The 26,191-nt window shown below is 41.6% G+C and overlaps 1 protein-coding gene across 2 annotated transcripts in view; it reads right to left on the bottom strand.

Moving 5' to 3' along the window:
* The window catches only part of TMX3 (thioredoxin related transmembrane protein 3), a 38,402-nt gene extending 24,223 nt beyond the window's left edge, over positions 1–14,179 (bottom strand). Inside the window, exons 1-6 of one of the 2 annotated variants that reach the window (XM_086372211.1) lie at positions 13,922–14,179; positions 12,964–13,018; positions 9,642–9,681; positions 8,294–8,417; positions 1,727–1,772; positions 66–146 (exon numbers count right to left, since the gene is read on the bottom strand). In XM_086372211.1, coding sequence (XP_086228337.1) covers positions 66–146; positions 1,727–1,772; positions 8,294–8,417; positions 9,642–9,681; positions 12,964–13,018; positions 13,922–13,967 — 392 coding nt within the window. In that variant the 5' untranslated portion in view covers positions 13,968–14,179. The remainder of the gene's footprint in view (positions 1–65; positions 147–1,726; positions 1,773–8,293; positions 8,418–9,641; positions 9,682–12,963; positions 13,019–13,921) is intronic. The other variant, XM_086372213.1, reaches the window with a different exon arrangement.
* Between the last annotated feature and the right edge of the window lie 12,012 nt (positions 14,180–26,191).

Here is a 26,191-nt window from a genome sequence, read left to right as displayed (position 1 = left end):
TTTATTAAAATACATTTAATTTTCAAACACTGATATCATAAAGGCCTGTCAGAACACAAACTTACCCTGACACCCTGTGAGCAAACTCAATTATATCATCTTTTGTTCGTGGTCCTCTATAATTATATGCTAGGTCTCCTTTTAATCTTAAAAGAAGAAAAGAAGATAAAAGTTTACATTAACTGTTTTCATATTTAATGATAATCACTCTCTTTTGTTACACAAATTACAGCATACAAAACAGTAAATGGAGTTTTAGAAGCAGCATAATCATGGGGAAAAAACAGCTGAACACTGCCTTCAGGGGATCAACAACTCAAAATGCAAAGAAGAAGACTATATTTTTCTAAAATTATGTGAAAAGATTTTACTCTATGTTTGATAGCTGCATATATTTATCCTTCTAATAAATGAAAAAATACACATTCATCGTCAGGAACTCAAAGCATAAGTCTTACTATCTTAGTCTTATGGACTCTGTAGGAGAGGGAGAGGGTGGGGAGATTTGGGAGAATGGCATTGAAACATGTATAATATCATGTATGAAACAAGTCGCCAGTCCAGGTTCGATGCACGATACTGGATGCTTGGGGCTGGTGCACTGGGACGACCCAGAGGGATGGTATGGGGAGGGAGGAGGGAGGAGGGTTCAGGATGGGGAACACAGGTATACCTGTGGCGGATTCATTTCGATATTTGGCAAAACTAATACAATATTGTAAAGTTTAAAAATAAAATTAAATTAAAAAAAAATAAAAACAAACCAAAAAAAGGTCAGTGAAAGGACAGGGAATTAATATTTTGGTAAAGATAAAAACAATTTTAAGCAATACAACAGAGTAACGTGATAAATCCACCAAGATTACAGGGTAAAACAATGCATTAAAAACACCTCTTCTAGAAAATTAGATAATCGTCTAAAATCTTGCCAATGAATTGTGTCCAACTAACTGAAATTTTAAAAGTTGTGAAAGTGCAACAGAACACCTATAATTAAACCAAAAGAATAAAAAAGATAATTAACTGAACACAGGAAACTAAGAGGCTTAGCAAACATTTTTAAACAGTGGGAGAAGGAGGGAGGCCAAGACAGAACCCAAGGAACTAAAAAATAACTTACTTTATTACAAAAATAAGTTTCCAAGTAATTCCTCAAGTCTTCATATTACCAAAATAAGGATGAGATCAGGATTAAACTCATGAGAAAATTCAATAAAACCATGATTACAAAACAAGGCCTTTAGAATTATCACAAGATATTTTTTACTGTATATGCTCTGTGACAGATGTGGTCAAATCTATAGGTGATAACTAACATCCATCAATTTTATTCTCTTTTTCTTTCACCTCTAATGAAGCAAGTCTATTTTAATTATAGAAAAGTAAAATCTGTTACGAGATAGGATTCACAAGTTAAACAGAATACACTCTTGAGCACCTGAGGGGTAAAAGACCTGTTGTAATTTACAACTGTACACCTTTGTCCTGCTAAGCGCCTCTCACAGTCCAACTCAAAACACATTTGGTGAATTAGCCTTAAATCACACATTAACTTAAGTGCAAAGAAAAAGCACAGATGGATCCCTTTCCCTGAACCACACTGCACCTAGAAAGAACTGCTGAACCCAAGTCTTCAATTCTCCAAGGAAGCTACTAGAAATATAATAAAATGTAAGTAGAGTGAACTAATAAAAATACACATATAAACATACAACACTCAACTTACAGCTTAATTGTTGGATAACCTCGAACTCCAAACTCTGAAGCAATGCCTTGATAAGAAAAAGAATAAATAATTCTAAATTTTTTTAAAATGAGAAACTAGGTAATAAATGAGCCTTTTACTTAAAAAAATATATACTTATACAAACCCATATAGATATGTTGTTCTTAACTCTTAAAAAATAATGTAAACACACAAAAAGGAAAAAACATGACATTCTCATACAAAATAATTACTTGATAATCCAACTTATGACTTACACAAAAATACTATAACAAAATAAAAAATAAATTCCAAGAGAGTAAGTTTTATCTATAAAGTACTTATTTTAAAAGATGTTGTTTTTTTAAAAAATTATATATAAATATATATATACCCACACGTATATAAAGTCTCACTCTTCATTTGACTTCATTTACAGGACACATTTCTCCAAAAAAAGGCCCAGTTTTCTGAGTCTTAAAAGAACTGCTTTGTACTTTAATTTTAAAAACATGAACTGTAATTGCAAAAATATTATCTCAAAGCAACATTACTTGTTTTAAAAGTTTCTGCTTTTGTAACAACCTAGAGTATTAATAATTTCAGTTACTTCGAAGTTACTGTGAAATCTCCACATTAATTAAAATAAGATACAGTCACTACAATGGCATCTTTTTAAGGAGAACAAAAAATAGTAACGAAAATAAGGAAACAATAGAGAATTAGACGACTTTAAGAGGCATAGTAATCACTATAGAAAATCAAAACTATACTACTTTACAGATTTAAGGCAACTGGGACAGAAAAAAAAGAAAATATTCTCAGTAGGCAAAATACAATATGTTTACACAACTATCCTAACTTATGCAAAGTATACTGTATTTACTCACATAATTGCTCCCTCTGTTCATTTTCTTTTATTTCCAGAATATTTTTTATGACAGTTGGGTATAAAAAAACTGGGTGCTGATTTACCAATCACTTTAGTAATCATTAATTTTGGTTTCTCTCCCCCGCACCAAAACACAGGAAAAAGACAAAGTGAATTTGTGACAGATAGTACCGAAAATCTCTCCTCCTTTCTTTTTCAACTCTAGACCTTTTCCCTTAAACATGAAGAGAGGTGACTAGGAGGCTCTGGCCAGTGATCAACAATGGCTTTTATTAGAGATGGCACAAACAATAGGGGTGACAAAAATAAAAACCTGGTGTATATATATGAAGATACAGGTCCTGTCTTTGAATAGCCCTGTGAGCTTAGACCAACACATAATTTATCCGTGCCTACCTCTAACTTAGGACTTAATTCTATCAAGTGTTACACATACATATATATAATTGAAGTACAGTTGGCTTTCAATATTATATTAGTTACAGCACAGTGACTCAATATTTTTATAGACTATGCTCTACCTAAGGTTACTATGAAACATGGCTGTATTTCTCTGTGCTGTGCAATACAGCCTTGTTGCTTATTTACACATGGTTTGTAGCTCTTAACCCCACGCTCCTATCCCACCCCTCTTTGCTTTCCTCGCCCTACTGGCATCCATACTTGGTTTTCTATTATCTGTGAGTCCCTTTCAGTTTTGATATTAATATATACATTGGTTTTGTCAGATTCCACAAACAAGTGATAACATACAATATTTATCGTTTTTTGTCTGCCTATTTCACTAAGCATACTACTTTTTAGGTCCATTCATGTTGCTGCAAATGGCAGAATTTCACTCTTTTTTTATGACTAAATAGTCCACTGTGTATATATGTGTGTGTGGGTGTCTCTCTTTCTCTGCCTCTCTCTCTTTATATATATATATACATATATACACATTTCTCGCATCTTCTTAAACCAATCATCTGTTGATGGGCACTTGGATTGTTTCCATGTCTCAGTTCAGTTCAGTTCAGTCGCTCAGTCGTGTCCAACTCTTTGCGACCCCATGAATCGCAGCACGCCAGGCCTCCCTGTCCATCACCAACTCCCGGAGTTCACTGAGACTCACGTCCATTGAGTCAGTGATGCCATCCAGCCATCTCATCCTCTGTCGTCCCCTTCTCCTCCTGCCCCCAATCCCTCCCAGCATCAGAGTCTTTTCCAATGAGTCAGCTCTTCGCATGAGGTGGACAATGTACTGGAGTTTCAGCTTTAGCATCATTCCTTCCAAAGAAATCCCAGGGCTGATCTCCTTCACAATGGACTGGTTGGATCTCCTTGCAGTCCAAGGGACTCTCAAGGTATTATAAATACTGCTGCCACTGGGGTGCATATATCCTTTCAAATTAGAGTTTTCGTTGTTTCCAGATATATACCCAGGAGTGGGATTGCTGGATCATAGGGTAGTTCTAGTTTTAGTTTTTTAAGGAAGCTCCATACTGTTTTCCAAAGTGGCTATATCAATTTAATTCCCACCTACAGTACACAACTGTTTTCTCCACATCCTCGCCAACATTAGTTATTTGTAGACTTTTTGATATCAGCCATTCTGAGAGGTGAGAGGCAACATGCCTTTGTGGCTCTGATTTGCATTTCTCTAATAATTAGTAATGTTAAGCATCTTTTCACATGCTTGTTAGCCATTTGTATGTCTTTTTTGGAGAAAAGTCCATTTAGGTCTTCAGACCATTTTTTAATCAGGTAGTTTTTTTGGATATTGAGTTTTTTTGATATAAGCTGTTTCTATATTTTGGTATTAAACCCTTATTGATCGTATCATTTACAAATACTTCTGGGTCAAGGATATTCTAATTGAATACCGTTATTGAGATTGCCCTCTTTCAAGTAAAAATAGATTATGTGAGTAAATATGTTCTTAATGCTCCTCACCTCAAATTAAGAAGGCAGGCAAACATAAGCCCTGATTACCTTCAAATGCATCTAATTAAGTGCCAAAATACAGAGACAAATGTCACTGATCTGGAGAGGGAGGGTATAGCTAGTAGCAACGGCTTACATAACTCAAAATCTACACAAATCAAATAAAATGAAATACGCAATCAATGAGAAAAATGGTGGTGGAATTGTATAGCTGATGTTACAGTTCTCGTAACAGGCTGCAGTGAGAGAATCCCAGCTCCACACTTCGTGCCATCACTTAATCTCCTCGACCTCAGTTTTCTTGCCTATAAGATGGAGTTGATACCATCCACCCTTTAGCCACTCGGTTCTTTGAAGGTTAACTTCCATCCCTGATAGAATTTCAGCTGACAGTGCTGGGGGAGGGAGGAAAAGGGAGCTAGTGGTATCCAGTGAGCAGAGGCCAAGGTCGGGGCTGAACACTGGACCATGCACAGGCAACTCTTCCCCCGAAACATCATCGGGCCCCAAATGTCCACCGGACCAAGTTGGAACAACCCTGAAATACAGTCACTGACTAGAAGGGCTTATACTCTAGAAACGTACGACTGATCTGCAAATTTATCTGCAATCACAGAATAAAAATAAGAATCTTATTGGCCAAATGCCCCTGAAAGTTTATACATCACAGAGGGGTAAAATATGATCTTTATATAAAATGATGTCACACTCAGGCATCAGTGTGGAATTTTCAGTGGAATTTTCAGTGGTTTCATAATAGAAATCAGTACATGATTACAGGTAACATCGTAACATTTTAACTTTTGGATGAGAAACTTTTTGTCCTCATTTTTTAAGGAATATGTAGAAAATGAAAGGCCAAAGTAACATCTGAATTTACACTGGACATAATATATCAAATAACACTAAGAAGTCATATAAACAGTTAAAACAAGCCATCAAGAAATATCTGATACAATTCCAAATACATATTGCAGGATAAATCAGCAAAGTTCAAATCTCTCCCATTCAACAATTCTATACACAGAGACTTGCTGGATTGAATATGATGGTGTTTATTTCAATCACTGCAATTACATGATTGAGAACTAAGCTACCCTCAAGTAGTCTTAAGAGATTTTCTCTACTTGATCACTGAATAATCCTATCCCACGCCAAACTGAAATCCCTTAACGATCCATCAAAATTATACTTTACTTCATGATTCTCTAACTCAAGAATCACCCGAAGTCCATGTTAAAAATACAGATTCTCATGACTCAATCTCATTTTCATTTGGTAGGGGAGGTGTGGGCCTTTGTAATCTGAATTCATACTGAGCACCAAGGTATCCTAATACAGGTAGCCTGCAGACTAAATGCTGGGAAACACTGATGCTGTGACCATCTGCAAAGCCACCTATGCAGACGGAAGAGACACACAGGAAACTGCCAGTCGTCCAGGGCTACACCATTAGAGGCAGAACACTGCCCACAGCTAGCCTGAAATGGAAATTCAATTTCTTCACCTGTTTGAGTCCAAGTTCTACTAAAATGCCTGTATTTGAGCTGCCCTGAAATATTCAAGAAAGCTGTAAGAATTATATGCCAAAAATCTATTTGTAATCTCTAAATAGTTTTTCAATACTTAACAACTTTCTTTTTTTTTAAGGAAGATGGTATTTTTCTCCATAGCACAAAAAACATCTTCTTGATCTATAAGGTGAAAAATGCATCCATCACTGACATCAAACACTACCAGACAATTTACTTGTGTATTGACTTTGACTCAGTGAAATGAATGAATTACTATATAGACAAGTGTACGTGTATGCATGTCTAATCAACATACATGCCTAGACATAAGCATTAACTTTCACAAAAGTTAAAAGGAGTGATTTTTTAAACACTGTAAAAGATTATATCAAGAAATATCCACTCAACCATACTATCTTCTCTCTAACTTCTTACCATCCATCTCACCCCCTCCTAAAGTCACAGCAGTTCACTTGTGTGACTCAACAATTCTAGTTCTAATATCTCACCTGCACTCTAGCTCCCCATATTCCCAAGCATCAATAAAGCAAAACACCGCAAAGTTGGAACAGCTACTAACACAAAAACACAGAATTAAATGTAATTGTTTTTTTCCTGGTAATGGTAATGTAGTCCAGTGTGAGTTCTGCTAAGACTCTTACACTATTATTTTCAATTGTTTTTCTTTATATCAGAGTCAATCTATCACATCTGTGATTTAACCCTTGCAAATGTCTATTAAGAATTACTGGCTCTTTACTCCCCTGCCACTCACTCAAGTCTGGCCTCCCAGTATCCTATATCAAGATGCATACAAAAGTCAGCTTAGATAATCTTTTTGCCTATAACTGCTCTTTTCATCCTACATGTTTCTGCCAAAAATATTTTTATCAAATCATCTGCCTTCTCAAAAATGTGTGTTAGCGCTCTATTGACAACTGACAAAACCCAAAACACCTTGTTCCACCTGAGAGGCTCTTAAAGTCTGGTATTATCCCTCAGCGCTTGACAAGCGCAAGCCATTGTGCCAGGGCTTTTGAATAAGAAATATTAATACAATCCTCACAACCTTGAGAATTATCACTCTCTCATTTACAGACAAGGGAACTAACATTCAGCGAGATTAATACTTCCCCAAAGCCACAAAAGTAAGAGATGACTGACCTGGATTTAAAACATAGGTCTGTCTTCTTCTAAATTTATACCCAGAGTACAAAGCTTACTTCCTAAAACGAAATAAGCTTTCGTATGTCATACTTCCACTTTCTTCATTAATTAATGCAAAAAGGAACCTATATTTTATTGCACACTACAAGAGATTGTACATGTGCTATATCATTTTAATCTCACAACAACCAATACAAAATGCATCATAATTAAACACTTACTGGTGTAGAAATTAAAGTTTAGCGATTTGGTAAATGTTAAGAAATGTGCCCCGGGCTACGGGAAACAGCAGCAAGCAGAGTGGGATCTGATCTACTTTCTGAGCCATGCTCTCCCCGAGTCTGTGTGACACCTCATATTCTCTGAACTTAATTTTGCCTTTTCCCAAATCCTTTAAGACAGGTATTGGTAAACTTTACCTGTACGGGGTCTGATAATAAAGCTTTTAGGCTTTGTGGGGCGATAGGCTCTGTTGTAAGTACTTGATTCTGCCTCTGGGTCACAAAAACAGCCACACAGACAACAGTAAACTCAGAAGTGACTCTGGTCCAGCGGAGCTCCATGCACAAAGCGGGCGGGGGCCAGACTGTCCGGGGCTGCGGTCTGCCAGCCTCTGCCTGAAGACATTGTAGTCTCTGGTACAGACTCGCTGAACCCATCTTCAGCTCTACGATTTCCCTGTAATACCCTCTCTAATGTGAGAACTCTCCTGGTCCCCACTTGCGTGTATGTTAGCTCGCCTCATCCTTCGAGCTCCCGTGGACTCCTCTACCATGCCACTCAGGCTGCTCAGACAACAAACGCTCCTTCTTCACCCTCAGTGGCATCCAGAGTTCACCACTCCATCTCCTGTAGTTGTCTCAGGCAACTGATTCTCTCAAGTGTGCTCCCAGTAGGAACAGGGACTTCCACATCTGTATTAAGTATAAGATTAACAGAGACTGCGTATCACACGTTCAACAGTTAACCCATCTAACTTGTAAAACATAGTCTGAAATCTCGTCTTCCTGTTACCTTAAATACTGCTTCCTGTAATTAAAACACTTGCGTTACGAGAAGAGAAAAACAATAAACCGAGTAGCTGCTTACTGGAATAAGAAGTAGCATCCATCTTTCCCACTTTCACTGGAGAACCGAGGCTTTTCATCTCAAGACCAACTTCATTCCAAATCGGTTCCAGCTTTTTACAATGGCCACACCATGGTGCATAAAACTTGTTTGGAAAAAAAGAGAGGGAAAACCACTAAGATGTTGTACTACTGTGGATGTCAATCTTAACTGTAAAAGAATCTTTTTCCCTAAACAACTGGATAATAATCTATTTTGGACCAAAAGTCTAAATATAATTTTTAAAGTGGTTACAAAATGAACATACACACATACAAATCCAGACATGTCAACTTCCAGGATACAACTCAACACTGATATTACTTTAAAGTCATTTTAAATGGCTACTGATATCTATTTCAGATACCTATTTAAAATAGATAATTTACAATTAAAAACATCTTTGCTCCAAAATGAGTTATGTCCATGTTAGATATAAAATTAAACCACCAAATACACTTCATATATCATATGCACACCCCTTAAGTGTTAATGATAAACATCAACTTATTTTTATTGCAAAAACTGCAATACAGTAGCTGACTCTGCTCCTGTAAGTATAACCACTGGTAAGACAGTATGGCATAGCGACAAGTCAGGCTGATGAAACTAAAATCCTGGTCCTTCCTTCTTCAGGATGACCAGATGGTCAGGGTGGTACTTAGGTGCCTCCCATTAGGTAGCATAACAAAAACTGTTTGTTTTGTACTTTTATGAAATAAGATTTAACTCTCTTGTAATATCAGCCTATGGAAACGTTCAAACATATATCACAGGAGACAGACAAACCAGGAGCTTCACGCCTCGCTGCCTGGCTTCAGTGACCGTCAGCTCTGTGCGTCTCATTCCATCTCTCTCCTGCCACTCACCCCGCTTTCTCACTGAGGCATGTCAGAATGCACCCAGACATCCCAGGGTTTAAACACATTCAAAACGTCACAGCGAGGAAAAGAAGATGCAAAGCTGATTCCCTCACTACCAAGATGAAAATATGACTTTGATTGCCAAGTGATACTAATATTCTCAATCTCTTGGATGAAATGAAATACTGAGTGGATTCTGTGATAAAACCATACCATAATCTCCCTCAGACATCATGCACACGTGGACTTGCTGAGAATTTCATCAAAAACAGGTTCCCCTGCCAGAGATCCTAAGGCTCTGAGGTTCCCTTTAATATAAAAACCCCGAGAGTACCACCTGAGAAGAAAAGTGGGCTACGACACTGGTACTGGTTCTGTCTGTTACCGTATATGGGTGAGGACAATGGAAAGTCACATTTAAAATAGGAGAGGGATGGGTGACCTGTACAAAAAATGTAAATACTCACATCTACAAGCCAAATGTCATCTTTTCGGTTTTCTTTAAACCTAAAAAACAAGAACACAGATCTTGACTGTAGGTTTCCACTTTACAACAGAATAGCACAGGTAAAGATAACAAATTGATAAATACGGGGGCACAGGACAAATTTTTTAGTAAGTTTTACTTTAAAAGTTTTACTCAGTGACCTCTAGATCTTATCCATTTAACACCTTAATAAAACAAAAGCAATGATAAAATAATTAGGAGTAAAAATTCAAGTGGGACTCTGTAGAAACATAAATGCTTCAGCTTGGAGCCCCTCTCCTCTACTTACACCTGTGCCTAACAGCGAACAGAGCAGGGCGGGGTCTGGGGTGAGCCTTAGGAAGTCTGCTGGCAGGCCTGGCCCCTGGGTGGGATCTGGGAACCTGACTCTCAAGCGGGTTCCCCCATTTCCCGTTAAGGGGTTTACAGTAAAAAATTCTATTTTATATTCATCTTGTGGGGCTACCCAAGAAAGTGTCATGGCCACCTTAAGCAAACTGTTCAACCAGAACGCTCTAACCGATGGCCATTATTCTTGATGTCTTTGCAGGCAGCTCTGCACCCAGAGGTAAAGGGCGGGGACCACTGTCTCCCATCATTTGATGCTTAATAGTCTCTCTCCTAGGCAATGGCACCCCACTCAGGTACTCTTGCCTGGAAAATCCCATGGACAGAGGAGCTTGATGCTGCAGTCCCTGCAGTCCAACAGCAGTCGCTTCGAGTTGGACACGACTGAGCAACTTCACTTTCACTTTTCACTTTCATGCATTGGAGAAGGAAATGGCAACCCACTCCAGTGTTCTTGCCTGGAGAGTCCCAGGGACAGCGGGGCCTGGTGAGCTGCCGTCTATGGGGTCGCACAGAGTCAGACATGACTGAAGTGACTTAGCAGCAGCAGCAGCAGCCTCTCCCTTATCCCATCAATGGGAAGGAGCTGACTGGTACAGAATCCCAGACAGGGCCCCACGTGGAAAGGAAGGTGTCAGGTACACCCATGACTGTGCTCACTGATGTGGGGCTAGGGCTGCAAACCCTAGGCATCACCAGATCCAGTGCCCTCGGGCAACCTGCACAGCAAACAAACATGGTCTCACAGGACCTGATGGTGCGGCCCAAGTCAGTGTAATGGGGATGGCTGGACCCAACCTAGAGACAGTGTCATCTGCAGTCAGGATCCAGAGAGTCCCTACGTGGCGATGAGGAGCCAAGGCGCTCCATCTGCCGAGAACACTCTGGCCCGCATGGTCATCAGTCCCTGGGGAGTTGTTTAGCCCCGGCCAGGGTTAGACAAGCAAGGCAGCCTTCTCACTCTGGTTCAGTCTTCTTCAGCCATGGCAATCCCTGCTCACCAGCCCAAGCTAGGATGGTGCCTGAATTTCCAAGTGCCATCCTCTTGCGGGCCCAGAAGGCAATTCGCTGCATGTCTGCTCACTCTGGGATGAAGAATAATTCAGTCCCCATGTTCAGCTGACAAGCATAGAATCCTCGTTGGCTACTTCCTTTAGTCCCTTAGTCAGCACAAGGCCATTCTGTTGAGCGTCATGGACAGAACAGAGCGCCTATCAGGGGCAGGACCGACCCTAAGCCCAGTGCCTCATCTTCACAGGCATCCAGCAACAGGTAGGAGCAGAAAGCACAAACCCAGAAGCCGGGCCCGGTTAACGGCCTCCTTGCCGACTATCCTTGATTCCTCACCGCAGACCCAGGAGCTCAGAGGAGGCTGGGGCGGCCGCGGACGCCAGGAAGGTGGGCCAGACAAGCTTTTCACTTACAGGAGACTCTGTTCTTGCTGTTGTTGTTTAGTTGCTCAGTCATGTCCGACTCTTTGTGACCCCACAGACTGTAGCCCACCAGGCTCCTCTGTCCATGGGATTCTCCAGGCAAGAACACTGGAGTGGGTTGCCATTTCCTTCTCCAGGGGATCCTCCTGACCCAGGGATTGAACCTGCATCTCCTGTCCTGGCAAGCGGCTTCTTTACCACCTGGGAAGCTCATTACAGGAGGGCCAACCCTGTCAGTTCAGCAGCACCCAGCTGAGGAGAGTCAGGGCCCCAGACTCGTGCACTGGCTCACCCCCGCTTTCTCCTCCTCGGAAAGGAGCAGGTCTGGGGTGCCACACCCTTCAGGGCACCACGAACTTTAACAAAATCACCTCAGTGTTAACAGTGGCTTCTCTGAGAATCGAAGCGCCTGTAACAATCCACGAGGGCGCCCAATACCCACCAGGAAGGCTGCTGAGCGCCCCGCGGGACCCTGGGGCTCTCTGCTCGTCAGAGCACCCTGCTGCGGGCAGGGGTGGTGAACAAGGACAACCAGCCAAACGGAGAGTCAAGACTTGACTCACTCACTGCACCAGTGCAGGCCAGCAGACAGAAACGAGCTGCCAGCTCCTCAGCACTGAGAGATGCATCTCACCTGGGAGGAGGCCCGAACCAAAGGCGTCTGCCTTGCCGAGGACCCACGCGCAGAGGGGAGGGATGAGGGAAGGGACAGGAGAGGAGAGGTACCGAGTCCATGTGCAGAAAGGGTCTCAGCCAAGCCCCTCAATAAGGAGGTTTCCCTAAGCAACGCCTGAGGCAAGGCCCCCCACCAACACGACTCCACAAGGGGCCCCAGGCTGAGAATGCAGACGCACACACAGGAGTCCGGCTGGCCTGGGGGCCTAAGTCTGTGACTAGGGCTCACGGCACCCCAGAGACCGCGGTGCACTGTCTGTGCCCCACGTCTGGTGCGGGGAGAGCAGCTTCCCCCCAGAGCCCTGCCAGGAAAAGCCATGTCACTGCCTATGCTCAGGCCTGAAAACCACACACAGGATTCTGGTCTAAAGCCGGACTTCTCACCTACGACAAGTAAAGCCTGGGGATTCATGCTGTGTTACTGGATGGTTACCAAACTCCAGCACCCACTCAGTAGTGACTAACAATGTACAGGTAAAACAGAAGACTCCAGCAGTTTTCCCTCTTGTGACTGTTCATAAAACTGCCCAGTGCAATCCCATTTTGTGCACATACAGCACTTAGTGCAACTCCTGGAGCAAAACTGGTGCTAGGTAAGCACTGGCCATTGTTTGCTTTTAAAAGATTATATTCACACAAGGTAGTGCCCTTGAAACTAACATATAAGTCAACTACACTCCAAAACAAAAAAAACTACCTCCAAACAAAATTAGCAAATTACGTACCACAGATTTACGTGCTCAGTAAAACAAGTGTTATTTTAAAAAATACTGGACTCATACCAGTATTCATACAACATCACAGCTAGAAGAAATGAAAATACTATTTAAAAACAGATATACTCACGAGTCATCTAGATCTTCCACGTGTCCTTTACAGAAAGCCAGATCCAGCAGAAAAACTGAAAACAAAAGACAAGATGTATACAGTAAAATACATGCTAATTTATCTTATGGCTTCCATTATATGCTTATTCACCTATAAAATGTTTCCAGTTTTTTACAACCTCCCAAAAAACACACCATTCATCCGAGGACACAAATTAGGCAAAAGCATAAGTCGTTCACCTGTTTAATAAATATTCATGACCATGTGGTGACAGCAGGCTCTACCTAGGCCAGTAATTCTAAAGGACGGAAGTTCCTTTTAAATATATTTTTTATTTCATCCTGTTTTTCACCATCTCATCTTTTGGGGGTAGATCTTTTGGGGGTACATTGTCTGTATTTCTTTTCCTCTAGAAGCAATTATCTTCTCAGCGATAAACTTCAAACACCATTCAAAAATATTGTCCCCTCCACCTCCAAATTGACAGAAACAAAATTGGGTTGGACTCCTAACACTGATCACGGAGCAGCGCCGGGCACGCGTGGGAGCTAAACGGTGCGAGTGGACCCATTGTGGGGAGGACGGCTAGGCGGGCCCGAGACTGAGCAGGACCAGCCGGTCCCCAGGCCACACCGCACAGCCCCGGGGCCCGGCCAGGATGCGCCCGCGCGGGCGAGGATGCCTCCGAGCTGGCCAGGCTCAGAGCCCAGGGACGAGCAGGTGTGCGCGCCCGCCGGGGAGGAGCGCCCTCGACGCCCGCCGACGGAGCCCGCGCTCCGCGAACCCCCTGCCGCCCCGAAGGCCGGTCGGAAGGCGCGCCTCTCCGGCGGAGCCGCGCCCGGTTAAGGGCCCCACAGCGCCCACTCTGTGTCGGGACCCGGGGCCCGGGACGGGAAAGCATCTCGGCGGCCGCGCAGGCCTCTCCCCACACGGAGACGGTCCCCGCGCCCGCCTGCACCGCCCCCGCTGCCTCTACCTGCGGCCCAGAACCGCAGGGCGGGTCCGCGCCTCCGAGCTGCCATGCTCGCCGCACGGGCGCTGCCAGAACCGACTCAGCGCCAGCGACAGAAACGAGCACCGGCTGCTGCCGCCTGCGCGCCCGGAAGGGGAAGCCGGCCGGCCGAGCCGCGGAAGGGAGGCTCGGGGCTGCGGGAGCGGGCGGGGCGCGCCGGCCTCCGCGACCCGCCCAGGCCCCGCCGACCTCCACCTCTGAGCATGCGCGGAGTCGCAGTGCCTGCGCGGCGCCGGCACGCATGCGCGGAACTGGCACGCATGCCCGATCGCGGCCCCGAAGCCCCTGCGCCAGGAACCGCCTCTGGGAGCGTGGGAACCTAGGGTGCGGGCGTGGGCGCCAGGGCGTCTTTCCTGGAAGTTAAATGCGCGCCAGACTTTGAACGGAAGACGAGGTAGACTAGCAACGCTAGAGATTTAATCCTGCCATTTCTTTCACCTGCTGCTCTTATTCAGTTGATAGAGTCCTGAAAAAAGATGGGTCTTAACAGTGGACAGAAAGATTGAAGACTCTGGATGCTTAGTGACCCTACATGTATTTGCAGAATGAATTTGGAATTTTCTTTGACCCCCGTTTGCAACCTGCGAGATCTGTTTCACAGGAGTAAACTCCATTAATGCGTTTTTGCCAGCTAAGCCTTCCTTTTAAAAAGTGTTTCCCTTGAAACTTGAAAACATGAAGTTAATCATGGGATGTAATTTATGATTGTTCCAGTTTCCTGATTTTTGAAATAAGTAAACTACCTGCTATAAAACATTTATATTGCTGTGTGGTTTTCTACATAAAAGTTTTCCGTAAAAGCTACTGAGTTTTATATGATAGTGATCGCTGCAGTAACTACTACCAATTACTGAATGTGTGTTATGAGAAAAAAAAATGGATTATGATGTCAGCCCATTCACCATAGGTTCAAAATTCTATGAGGCAGAAGGCTCATTAGTCAGTTCAGTTCACTCATTCGTGCCGGACTCTGCGACCCCACGGTCTGCAGTACACCAGGCTTCCCTGTCCATCCTTAACTCCCGGAGCTTGCTCAAACTCATGTCCTTCAAGTTGGTGATGCCATCCAACCATCTCATCCTGTTCTCCCCTTCTCCTTCTCTTTGATCTTTCCCAGCATCAAGGCCTTTTCCAGTGAGGCAGCTCTTCACATGAGGTGACCAAAGTACTGGAGCTTCAGCTTCAGCATCAGTCCTTTCAATGAATATTCAGGACTGATTTCCTTTAGGTTGGATTGCTTTGATCTTGCTGCCCAAGGGACTCTCAGGAGTCTTCTCCAATGCCACAATTCAAAAGCATCAATTCTTCTGGTGTTCAGCTTTCTTTGTGTTCCAACTCTCACATCCTTACATGACCACTGGAAAAACCATGGCTTTCACTAGACAGAGCTTTGGAGGTAAAGTAATGTCTCTGCTTTTTAATATGCTGTCTAGGTTTGTCATAGCTTCTCTTCCAAGGAATAAGTGTCTTAATTTCATGGCTGCAGTCACCATCTGCAGTGATTTTTTTGAGCCCAAGAAAATAAAACACTATTATTCCTAAAGACCAGAAGATTAAGTTCTAATCTGATTGAGAGAAAACTCTAGGTTTCATCTTGTTTATGCAGTCAGCATAGTATCCAGTGCAGGCGTTCAGCAGATCCAAATACATACACTTTTAAACTGAGCATCTAATTTATTCTGTAAGTTTAACATACATAAATAATCATTCCTCGTGAAAGTCCTCAAAGTAAGAAATAGTATAAATGAGGATCTAGAAGGTCAGGGGTAATTTGCTTAATAGTTGAAAATGATGGAATTGCTGTTGGAAACCAAGTCTCAGATTCCAGAGCTGGAATTCTTTGTGTAAAAGGACACTACCTCTTAGGATTCCTTTCCACTCTAGAATTTTCTCCCTCTCTCCCTTGTCTCCTATTTCACTCACCTTATTTTGGCTAATGGTACAAATGTTTGGCCAATTTCCCTGGAAGTTAGGCTAGGTACTTGCCTACTTGATATTTTCCATATCCAGCTGCTCACAACACCTTGTTGCTTTTATTACTTCAATGTCTCTTCAGTCCGCCCCCATTTTCTCCATCTCTATTATCCCCAGGTCAGGGCCTCACCTTCTCTTGCATGAATAATTGGGCTCCTAGCGTCGAGTTTCCCTTCTAAGACACTCTGTGCATCACTTGCTAGATGAATGTTTCAGAAATACCATTTAGAATTTTATTATAAAGATAGATTCCTTTAGCTTTACCCCTGCTCACTGGGATACAGGATAAAATTACAGCTCTACACTCCGTGCTAGTACATTCATTATCTGTTGTTTCCTCTAACCGCTCCCATTAGTCCCATCCTCCCCTCACGAGGTACCACTAGCAACCGTTCCCTGGTGAACTAGCCATGCTGTCTTCATCTCTTGTACCTTGTGTAAAACAAACTTCGTCATTGGATTGACTTATTACCATCAGCGTGTGTGCCACCAACAAAAATCTATGTTGCATTTTTTTTAAAGGCTTTATTTTTTAAGAGCAGTTTTAAGTGCACAGCATAATTGAGAGGAAAGTACAAAGGAATCTTCCCAAAAGAAGTAGACTAAAAAATTCTCAGTCTATTTCAAAATTTTGCCTTCCACAGAAGGTAAAAGAAAAACTTCTTTAATTTTTATCACAGCTTAAGTTAGCATGGGAAGGACAACAAAACCACTCTTGACCTAGGCCTGTTCTTTCCAGTAACATAACCACTAGTCACATGTGGCTAGTGTGATGGAGTTAACTAGTTCTATTTAATTTTAATAAATGTTAAATCCGATACTTGATTCAGTTACTGGAAAATGTTTATGTGGCTGGAAAAATGTAAATATGCATTGTACTATGAAGACAGTAAAGTTTCTCATCTTAATTATGTTGAAATTATAATATTTTAGGTATGAATTCATTAAATACATTAAAATTAATTTCATGTTTCTTTTTACTTTTCAGTGACTACTAGAAAATTTAAAGCTATATATGTGGTTTGCATTATATTTCCATTGCACACCACTGACCTAGACAATCTAAAAATGATCAGAATAGAGCATTGACTGAAAATGGTCAAAACAAACCTATAAAGAGTTTTTTTATATGGAAAACAGGCTGCCATATTTAAAATGGATCACCAAGAAGGACCTGCTGTAGAGCACAGGGAACTCTGCTCAGTGTTATGTGGCAGCCTGGATGGGAGGGGGTTTGGGGGAGAATGGATACATGTGTATGTATGGCTGAGGCCCCTTGCTGCTCCCCTGAAACTATCACAACCTTGTTAATTGGCTATACCCCAATACAAAATTAAAAAAAAAAAATTAAAAGGAAACAGGCTAAATTTACCAATGCTAAAACTTGTATTTAGTAAACTCGCAGTATAATATGAAGTACATTTTAAATCTTAATAAAAAAGTGTGTTTTTCCTGCTTATGTGTCTCCAGTGGTGATGAATTTCCTTGACATGTAGAGGGTTCTATATTAAATATGACATGTTCTTAGAAAGTTTTTCAAATGAACTACATATTATATATAGATATGCCTTATGTATTATGCATACACTTTCTCACCAAGAGGCAAGTACAAGAATGTCTATAACAAGTCTGCCTGTGAAAAACTGAAGAACTCAAATGTCTAATATCAGGATGGATACTGTGTGTGTGTGTGTGTGTGTTCAGGTGCTCAGTTGTGTCCGACTCTCTGCAACCCCACAGACTGTAGCCCACCAGGCTCCTGTGTCCATGGGATTTTTCAGGCAAGAATACTAGAGTGGGCTGCCATTTCCTCCTCCAGATGGATGCTATAGCAATGTGCTATATTGCTATGGCAATGAGAACGAATACATTTTTGTGAAGGGCACTGCATGGATGGATGCTCATGGACAAAATGTTGAGCAAAAATGAAAAACCAAAGAAAGGTACTCACTGTATGGTGTGGTTTGAACGTAAAGCTCAAACAACAGGCAAATTAATCTCGAGTGTTGAAAGTCAACGGTACAGGTGGTGTTTTCTTTCTTGATCTGAGTGCTATTACACAGATGTGTTCACTTTGTAAACAAGCACTGAGTTCTGCCTTTATGGTTAATGTACTTTTCTGTATGTAGACTCTATCAATAAAAGTTTTAAGATGAGAACAAAACTATATTTTTAATGTAAAGATCATTGAAGTAGGGCTTCTCAAATGAGCTAAGCATCAGTTAGCTGGACAGCCTGATAAAACTCCATTTCCAACCATTTCTTACAGAATCTGAGTCAGTAGTTCTGAATTTGCATGTCTCACAAGTTTCTGGCTGATGCTCTTTCTTCTGGTCTGCAAATCTCATTTAGTGGTGTTGAGGGAAAATCAATTCAGAATATGCTGTTCATTTTTAGATTCCTTTGCATAACGTACATGAGAAAAACTAGAAAAAATTACTTTTTTAGAGTTGTTATTTCTTGATGCTGTATCTAATGGTTTTCTTGTTAATTTTAAATGAAAATTAAAACTTTTATTGATATTTTTAAATGCCTTGGTTTTAATGTCCAATATGGGAAATATTGTCAGATAGAACCCACAGAATAAAAGAAAGTTGTCTGGTGTCCTCAGCATATTTTTAAGAATATACAGAGGTCCTGAGACCAAAAGTTTAAAAACAAAGTGGACATTTATAGAGCTCTTCAACAAGCAGGGAGTATATACACACGGAAAAGGTAAGAGAAAATCATGTGCTTAGTGTATCATAAAGTAAGTTTCAACAGATTGAAAAAAATATGCTATTATCAATATATTCTCTGACCACAACACAATGCGCTTATGACACACACACGTACAGGTGTGTGGCAGGCAGGGGCTGTTCTTTGTCGCTCTCCACAGGCTTTCTCTAGTTGGGGGCTGCTCTCTAGCCACAGTGCTTGGGCTTCTCCTTGCACAGCACAGGCTCTAGCACACGCTAGTTTCAGGACTTGTGGCTCCCAGGGCTCTGGAGAACACGCTCAGTAGTTGCGGTGCACAGGCTCAGTGGGATCTTCCTGGACCAAGGATGGAACCCGTGTCTCCTACATTGGCAGGCAGATTCCTTACCACTGAGCCACCGGGAAAGCCCCTCCTGAGAATTTTGGATCAAGTTTCAGTGTCTCTGGCTGTGGACACTGTTTGCACTCACCCCAGATCCTCTGTGGCTACTGCCTTTGTGGGGACAGCTCTAGGAAAAATCCTTGCTGACTAGAATGGATTAGGACAGGGGCCATTCATTCCCAGAGAAGGGTAATTGCTCTGTCCTTCCCTTGTCATTGAAATGTCAGTATCTACTGAAGCTGCAGAAATGCTGCTGATGCAGCGCTGCTGAGCTGGCTCTGTGACAGCGGAACGAGCTTCCTATTCAATGCCCCTCACCCAGATCATGAGAGAAGGTGAACCACCACCCTGGACCCAACATGTGATTTTGTTCTTGAGACCTCAGAGGACAGAAAAGAGGCAGTTTTGGATCTTTAATCTCAGCTTCCTCCTATGAGTCATCAGGGAAGGTCGGTAGGACATCTTTAGAATTCTGCCAACCACAGACAGTAATACAGGAAGGGCATGACATGAAGGATACGGTCTCCTGACCAATTCCTTTGTGAGGACCAAGGCCTTTTATAAATGCGTGGGTGAAATGGCCTGCAGATGGAGAAGAAGCTCTTTGGGGTCAGGGGGACACAGGAACACAGCCTGGGCCTGCTCATAAGCCCTTTACACAGGTGGTAGAATTAATTTAGGTGGGCATGGAGATGCTCCTCTAAGAATAAAAATTAAACTCTCGTTAAAAGTTGAAATAAGTGATTTTTAATAAAAGTCTACTGTGGGACTGTCTTCCTTACCTGAATGCCTAATTGCTATCAATATAATGATTGACTGAAACTCCTTCCTGGTGCAGAGGAAACTAACAAAAAGAAATAACTTGTAAATCTGTCCTAAATCCAGTACTAATTGGATTTCAATAATGGGAGCCCTTGTGTATGTGTATGTGTTAGTTGCTCAGTCATGTCCAACTCTTTGTGACCCCATAGACTGTAGCTGGCCAGCTGGCCATGGACTTCTCCAGGCAAGAATACTTGGGTAGCCAAGTGGGTTGCCATTTCCTACTCCAGGGGATCTTCCTGACCCAGAGATTGAACCTGGGTCTCCTGCATTGCAGGCAGATTCTTTACCACCTGAGCCACTAGGGAAGCCTGATAGGAGCCCTTCAGTTCAGTTCAGTTCAGTCGCTTGTCCTGTCCAGCTCTTTGCAACCCCATGAATCACAGCACACCAGGCCTCCCTGTCAATCACCAACTCCCAGAGTTCACTCAGACTCACATCCATCGAGTCAGTGATGCTATCCAGCCATCTCATCCTCTGTCGTCCCCTCTCCTCCTGCCCCCAATCCCTCCCAGCATCAGAGTCCTTTCCAATGAGTCAACTCTTCGCATGAGGTGACCAAAGTACTAGAGTTTCAGCTCCAGCATCATTCCCTTCAAAGAAATCCCAGGGCTGATCTCCTTCAGAATGGACTGGTTAGATCTCCTTGCAGTCCAAGGGACTCTCAAGAGTCTTCTCCAACACCACAGTTCAAAAGCATCAATTCTTCGGTGCTTAGCCTTCTTCACAGTCCAACTCCACATCCATACATGACCACAGGAAAAACCATAGCCTTGACTAGACGGACCTTTGTTGGCAAAGTAATGTCTCTGCTTTTGAATATACTATCTAGGTTGGTCATAACTTTCCTTCCAAAGAGTAAGCATCTTTTAATTTCATGGCTGCAGTCACCATGTGGAGTGATTTTGGAGCCCCAAAAAATGAAGTCTGACACTGTTTCCACTGTTTCCCCATCTATTTCCCATGAAGTGATGGGACCAGATGCCATGATCTTCGTTTTCTGAATGTTGAGCTTTAAGCCAACTTTTTCACTTTCCACTTTCACTTTCATCAAGAGGCTTTTGAGTTTCTCTTCACTTTCTGCCATAAGGGTGGTGTCATCTGCATATCTGAGGTGATTGATATTTCTCCCGGCAATCTTGATTCCAGCTTGTGTTTCTTCCAGTCCAACGTTTCTCATGATGTACTCTGCATATAAGTTAAATAAGCAGAGTGATAATATACAGCCTTGACGTACTCCTTTTCCTATTTGGAACCAGTCTGTTGTTCCATGTCCAGTTCTAACTGTTTCTCCCTGACCTGCATACAGATTTCTCAAGCGGCAGGTCAGGGGGTCTGGCATTCCCATCTCTTTCAGAATTTTCCACCTCTTTCAGAATTTCCCACAGTTTATTGTGATCCACACAGTCAAAGGCTTTGGCATAGTCAAGAAAGCAGAAATAGATGTTTTTCTGGAACTCTCTTGCTTTTTCCATGATCCAGCAGATGTTGGCAATTTGATCTCTGGTTCCTCTGCCTTTTCTAAAACCAGCTTGAACATCAGGAAGTTCATGGTTCATGTATTGCTGAAGCCTGGCTTGGAGAATTTTGAGCATTGCTTTACTAGCATGTGAGATGAGTGCAACTGTGCGGTAGTTTGAGCATTCCTTGGCATTGCCTTTTTTTGGGATTGAAATGAAAACTGACCTTTTCCAGTCCTGTGGCCACTGCTGAGTTTTCCAAATTTGCTGACATATTGAGTGCAGCACTTTCACAGCATCATCTTTCAGGATTTGAAATAGCTCAAGTGGAATTCCATCACCTCCACTAGCTTTGTTTGTAGTGATACTTTCTAAGGTCCACTTGACTTCACATTCCAGGATGTCTGGCTCTAGGTCAGTGATCACACTATCGTGATTATCTGAGTCATGAAGATCTTTTTTGTACAGTTCTTCTGTGTATTCTTGCCACCTCTTCTTAATATCTTCTGCTTCTGTTAGGTCCATGGTTAATTATAATCACTATCCTATACCTACGGCCACAAAAAATTACCGCCCTAATGAAGGACATGTTGGATGCAGCTGAGTGGGCCCTGCACCCTCATCCTACAGTAACGAGATGATGCTGATGAGGAAGAAGGATGGATTGTAGCTGTTGACCCTGGACTACAGGGGATGCTAGTAAACAGCACCCCAACAGCTTCTGCAGTCCCCATATGGGCCAGAACATTCAGCTGCTATGCAGATTATTCCACAAGCTAAAGATGATCGGTTTTCCATAGTTGACTTGGCTAAGGCCTTTTTTCTATATTGGTTGCTAGGGAGAGTCATCAACAGTGTGCATTCATGTGGAATGGTTCCCAATGTACTTTTGCCTCAAGGATATTTGAACTTTCCTGTGTACCGTCACAGTCCAGTGAGGCAGACCTGGTGTGATAGTACTAGATTATAGTGTTGTAGTACATGATACAGATGACATTATGATTATTTCTGAAACTGAGAATCAACCTAAAAGCAAATTTACAATGATGATATGACCGATAGAAAATGGTTTATGAGCCCCCCAAAAAATCCAGAACTTGGCATAGACTGTAAACTTTGGGAGGATTCCATGGGTTGGCATGCCCTGTGATACACTGCAGACCAATAGGAATGAAACCTTCTTTCTCTCCACCTCCCTTTTTAGACTAAATAAGAAGCCTAAACTCTTACAGCCCTTCTTGCTTTTGGAGAAATCATATCCCCCACTTAAGGACACTACTGCACCCAATTAATTTTTATTACCTGGAAAAGATCATTCTCAGTTAGAAGCTTCATTAACACACAAGCCTTCCTGAAACTGCAGAGGCTATAAGTGTAAATAAAAACAAAAAACAATAATTTTCTTTAATATCAGGAACCAGATTAAAAGTTTATTATTACCACACCTGTTAAATATTGTGGGCTTCTCAGGTGGCACAGTGGTAAGGAATCTGCCTGCCAATGTAGGAGATGCAAGAGATGCAGCTTCGATCTCTGGCTCAGGAAGATCCCCCAGAGGAGGAAATGGCAACCCACTCCAGTATTCTTATCTGAAACACTTCATGGACAGAGGAGACTGGCGGCTACAGTCTCTGGGGTCGAAGAGTGGGACATGACCGAGCACATACCACTCATTGAACATTGCACTGAAAGTCCTGGCTCGTGTAGTAAATAAAGAAGAAAAGGGGAGAGCATGAGGATGGGAAGAAAAGGAAATAGTAATGAATCCTGGATTATCTATATTAAAAATTTTAAAAAGAGCTCATGCAAATTATTAGCTCTAGTCGAGGTTCAGCAAAGTGTCTAGGTTAAGATATTTATGCAAAAATCAATAGTGTTTCTTTAAACTAGCAAAAAGAGAAAGCATACATTTAAAAAACATATTATTTCTAATAGTAACAAAAATGTTGCCTTGTAATAAAGCTAAGAGATATGACAGCCATGTGGAGAAAATTACAAACCTTATTTAAATAATCTAAACAAGACACAAATAAATGGAAAGATAAAACAATTTAGTGGATAGAAAACTCAGCATCACACAGGTATCTGTGATCCACAGATTACCTATCCATTCATTGACATTTCATTGAAAATCTCAAGTGTTTTATAAGGACCTTGACAAGCTGATTTAAAATTTTGTACAGAAGAGCAGACCTCCAAGTATATCCAAGTTGTTCATACAAAAAAAGATGAAGGTGAGAAAACGTATTGTGCTAGATATCAAGAGGGAAAGCCATTGGAGAATGACGTGGTATCAGGACAGGGACTATTGATGAACGGAATAGAAGAGACAACCCCAAAAGAGACTGTGTATGAATGGCAATGATGTGTGACAGAGAGAACAACTGAAAACACGTTGCTCTGCCAATTTCACATCCATAAAGACAAAACAATTTGGATCCAAATCTTACACTGTTAGCAAAAATGAACTCCAGTCTGAAAGGAGACAAGTGAACAAGCAATACTTTAAACCCTTTAGAAGAACATACAAGAACTTCGATTCAAAGGATTTCTTCAAAATTGCTAGTCCAAAGGAAAACATTGCTACGATAATTGAAAGACACTCTAGAGAAAGTGAAGTGGAAAGACAAGCAATAGATGTAAAAGTTATGAGCAACATGGATAACTAAGGATGAGTTAGTTAAAAAATCAGCAGGAGAAAATACAAAGCACATAATGATGACTAAAATACACGACCAGGCATTTTACAGAAAAGGAAAGACAAGTATCAAATAATTTGCAAAATGCTCTACTTCATATTAAGGAATTCACTTCATCGGTGTACCATTTGACTTTCTTTTTGAATGTGGTTGTGGAACATAGGGAATTCTCACACCCTACAAGTAAAATTTATATTTATGGAGACCTAAAGTTCTCTTCAGTTCAGTTCAGTTGCTCAGTTGTGTCTGACTCTCTGAGACCCCATGAACCGCAGCACGCCAGGCCTCCCTGTCCATCACCAACTCCCAGAGTTCACTCAAACCCATATCCATCGAGTCAGTGATGCCATCCAACCGTCTCATCCTCTGCCGTCCCCTTCTCCTCCTGCCTTCAATCTTTCCCAGCATCAGGGTCTTTTCAAATGAGTCAGCTCTTCGCATCAGGTGGCAAAAGTATTGGAGTTTCAGCTTCACATGTTTTAATACTGAATTATAAAATGTAACGTTTCGGGGGATGGGGAGGGTGGAAAAACTGACATAAATACAGTATGCAAAATACATTACAGTAAAGAATCTGCCTGCAATGCGGGATACCAATCCCTGGGTTGGGAAGGTCCCCTGGAGAAGGAAATGGCAGCCCACTCCAGTATTCTTACCTGGAGAATTTCATGGACAGAGGAGCCTGGCGGGTCAGACAGGACTAAACGACTAACACATTAATCAATAGCTAGGGGAAGCTTAGCGTAGTGCAGCGAGCCTAGCTCGGTGCCCCTGATGACCTGGATGGTTGGGACTGTGGAGGGGCATGGGAGAGAGGCTCAAGAAGGAGGGGAGATATGTATACATACAGCTGATTCATGTTGTTGTACAGCAGAAAGTAGCACAACGTTGTAAAGCAATTATACTCTAACAAAAACTTTTAAAAATTAAATGTAAGGTTGCATCTAAGTAAACTCCTTGATTGCATATCTCAGATTAGATTCCAGGCTATCAGTGTAATAGGTCAGATTCTTTTATCCATTAGAAATGCAAAAAAAAATCAATGCTCTATTATAATTTTCACAAAAATACCTATATTTACTTCCAAATGTCCCTAGGGTTAAAAGGTGCTAACCCAATTACGAAAGTCAGTTAATAGCCCAGTTAATTAGGTTATTTGCTTCTAGAGAGTTTGCCCAAGGGAATAAATTTAGATTCTCATCTCTTGGAAGAAACACTTGAAAGCTTTTTAGTTATTATGACAGTTCCTTCCTAATTTCAACAGAGGATGGATGTAACTCTGTCTGCTCACAGAAGTCTGCAGAACTTTGGTTTCCCTGGTGGCTCAGATGATAGAGTTCTCTTTTGATCTGATTTCACTAACCCTTGAATAAAACCCTGGTTTCTGATAAAGAAGTTCTGCGTTCTTTTATATCTTCCTTTCTTAGACATAGAATCAGTTATCTTTCCAAAAAATCTTGCCTCCTTTCCATGGAAAGTTAATTTTAGAAACTATAATCTGGGCTTTAATTTACATATTAAGCTGGTCCCATCTGAGATGATGTTGCCTCTAGGACATTTCATTGGACGGAAGGAGAAACCATTAATTTTATTAATAATTATATATGTAAATATATATCTGTTATATACAATACTACATAATAATATTAATTCAGTCATATATCAATTGTCAAATTCATTTAAAGGAGTTCAAACAAACAATTGTTAGGACTTTGAATCTCTGAACACTGTTTGCACTTCAATTAAAATTCAGAAAATTATTTTAATTGTATTACAGGCTCTTTTGGAGGAAATATATATATATATATATATCCTGTTATTTTCTTTCAATTAAAAATAATTTCTCAAGCCTCTGACTTTGGTATTCTAGGATCACTTAGAGGAACTATCTCCATTTTGGTACATGTTCAGTCACTCAAACATTAAAGAAGAGTTAATTTCAATAAAACATATTGCTTCAGGTAAGAGATTCTGAATCTCTTTTATGTGGGTCAGACAGTTTATTGAAGTTCAGGGCTTTTATGTGGAGTACCCTGTGTATTTAAAGCCCTAGTGGCTCTTCAGGTAAAGAATCTGCCTGCAATGCAGGAGCCACCAGAGACGTGAGTTCGATCCCTGGGTTGGGAAGATCCCCTAGAGGAAATGGCAACCAACTCCAGTGTCCTTCTGGGAAATTCCATGGACAGAGGAACCTGGTAGG

This window comes from Bos grunniens, chromosome 24 (assembly GCF_055505025.1).
Source record: "Bos grunniens cultivar Pamir isolate PY7600 chromosome 24, Bosgru_T2T1.0, whole genome shotgun sequence".
NCBI lineage: Eukaryota > Metazoa > Chordata > Mammalia > Artiodactyla > Bovidae > Bos > Bos grunniens.
Note: the sequence above shows the minus strand (reverse complement) of the source record. Positions and strands in the feature narration are given on the sequence as shown.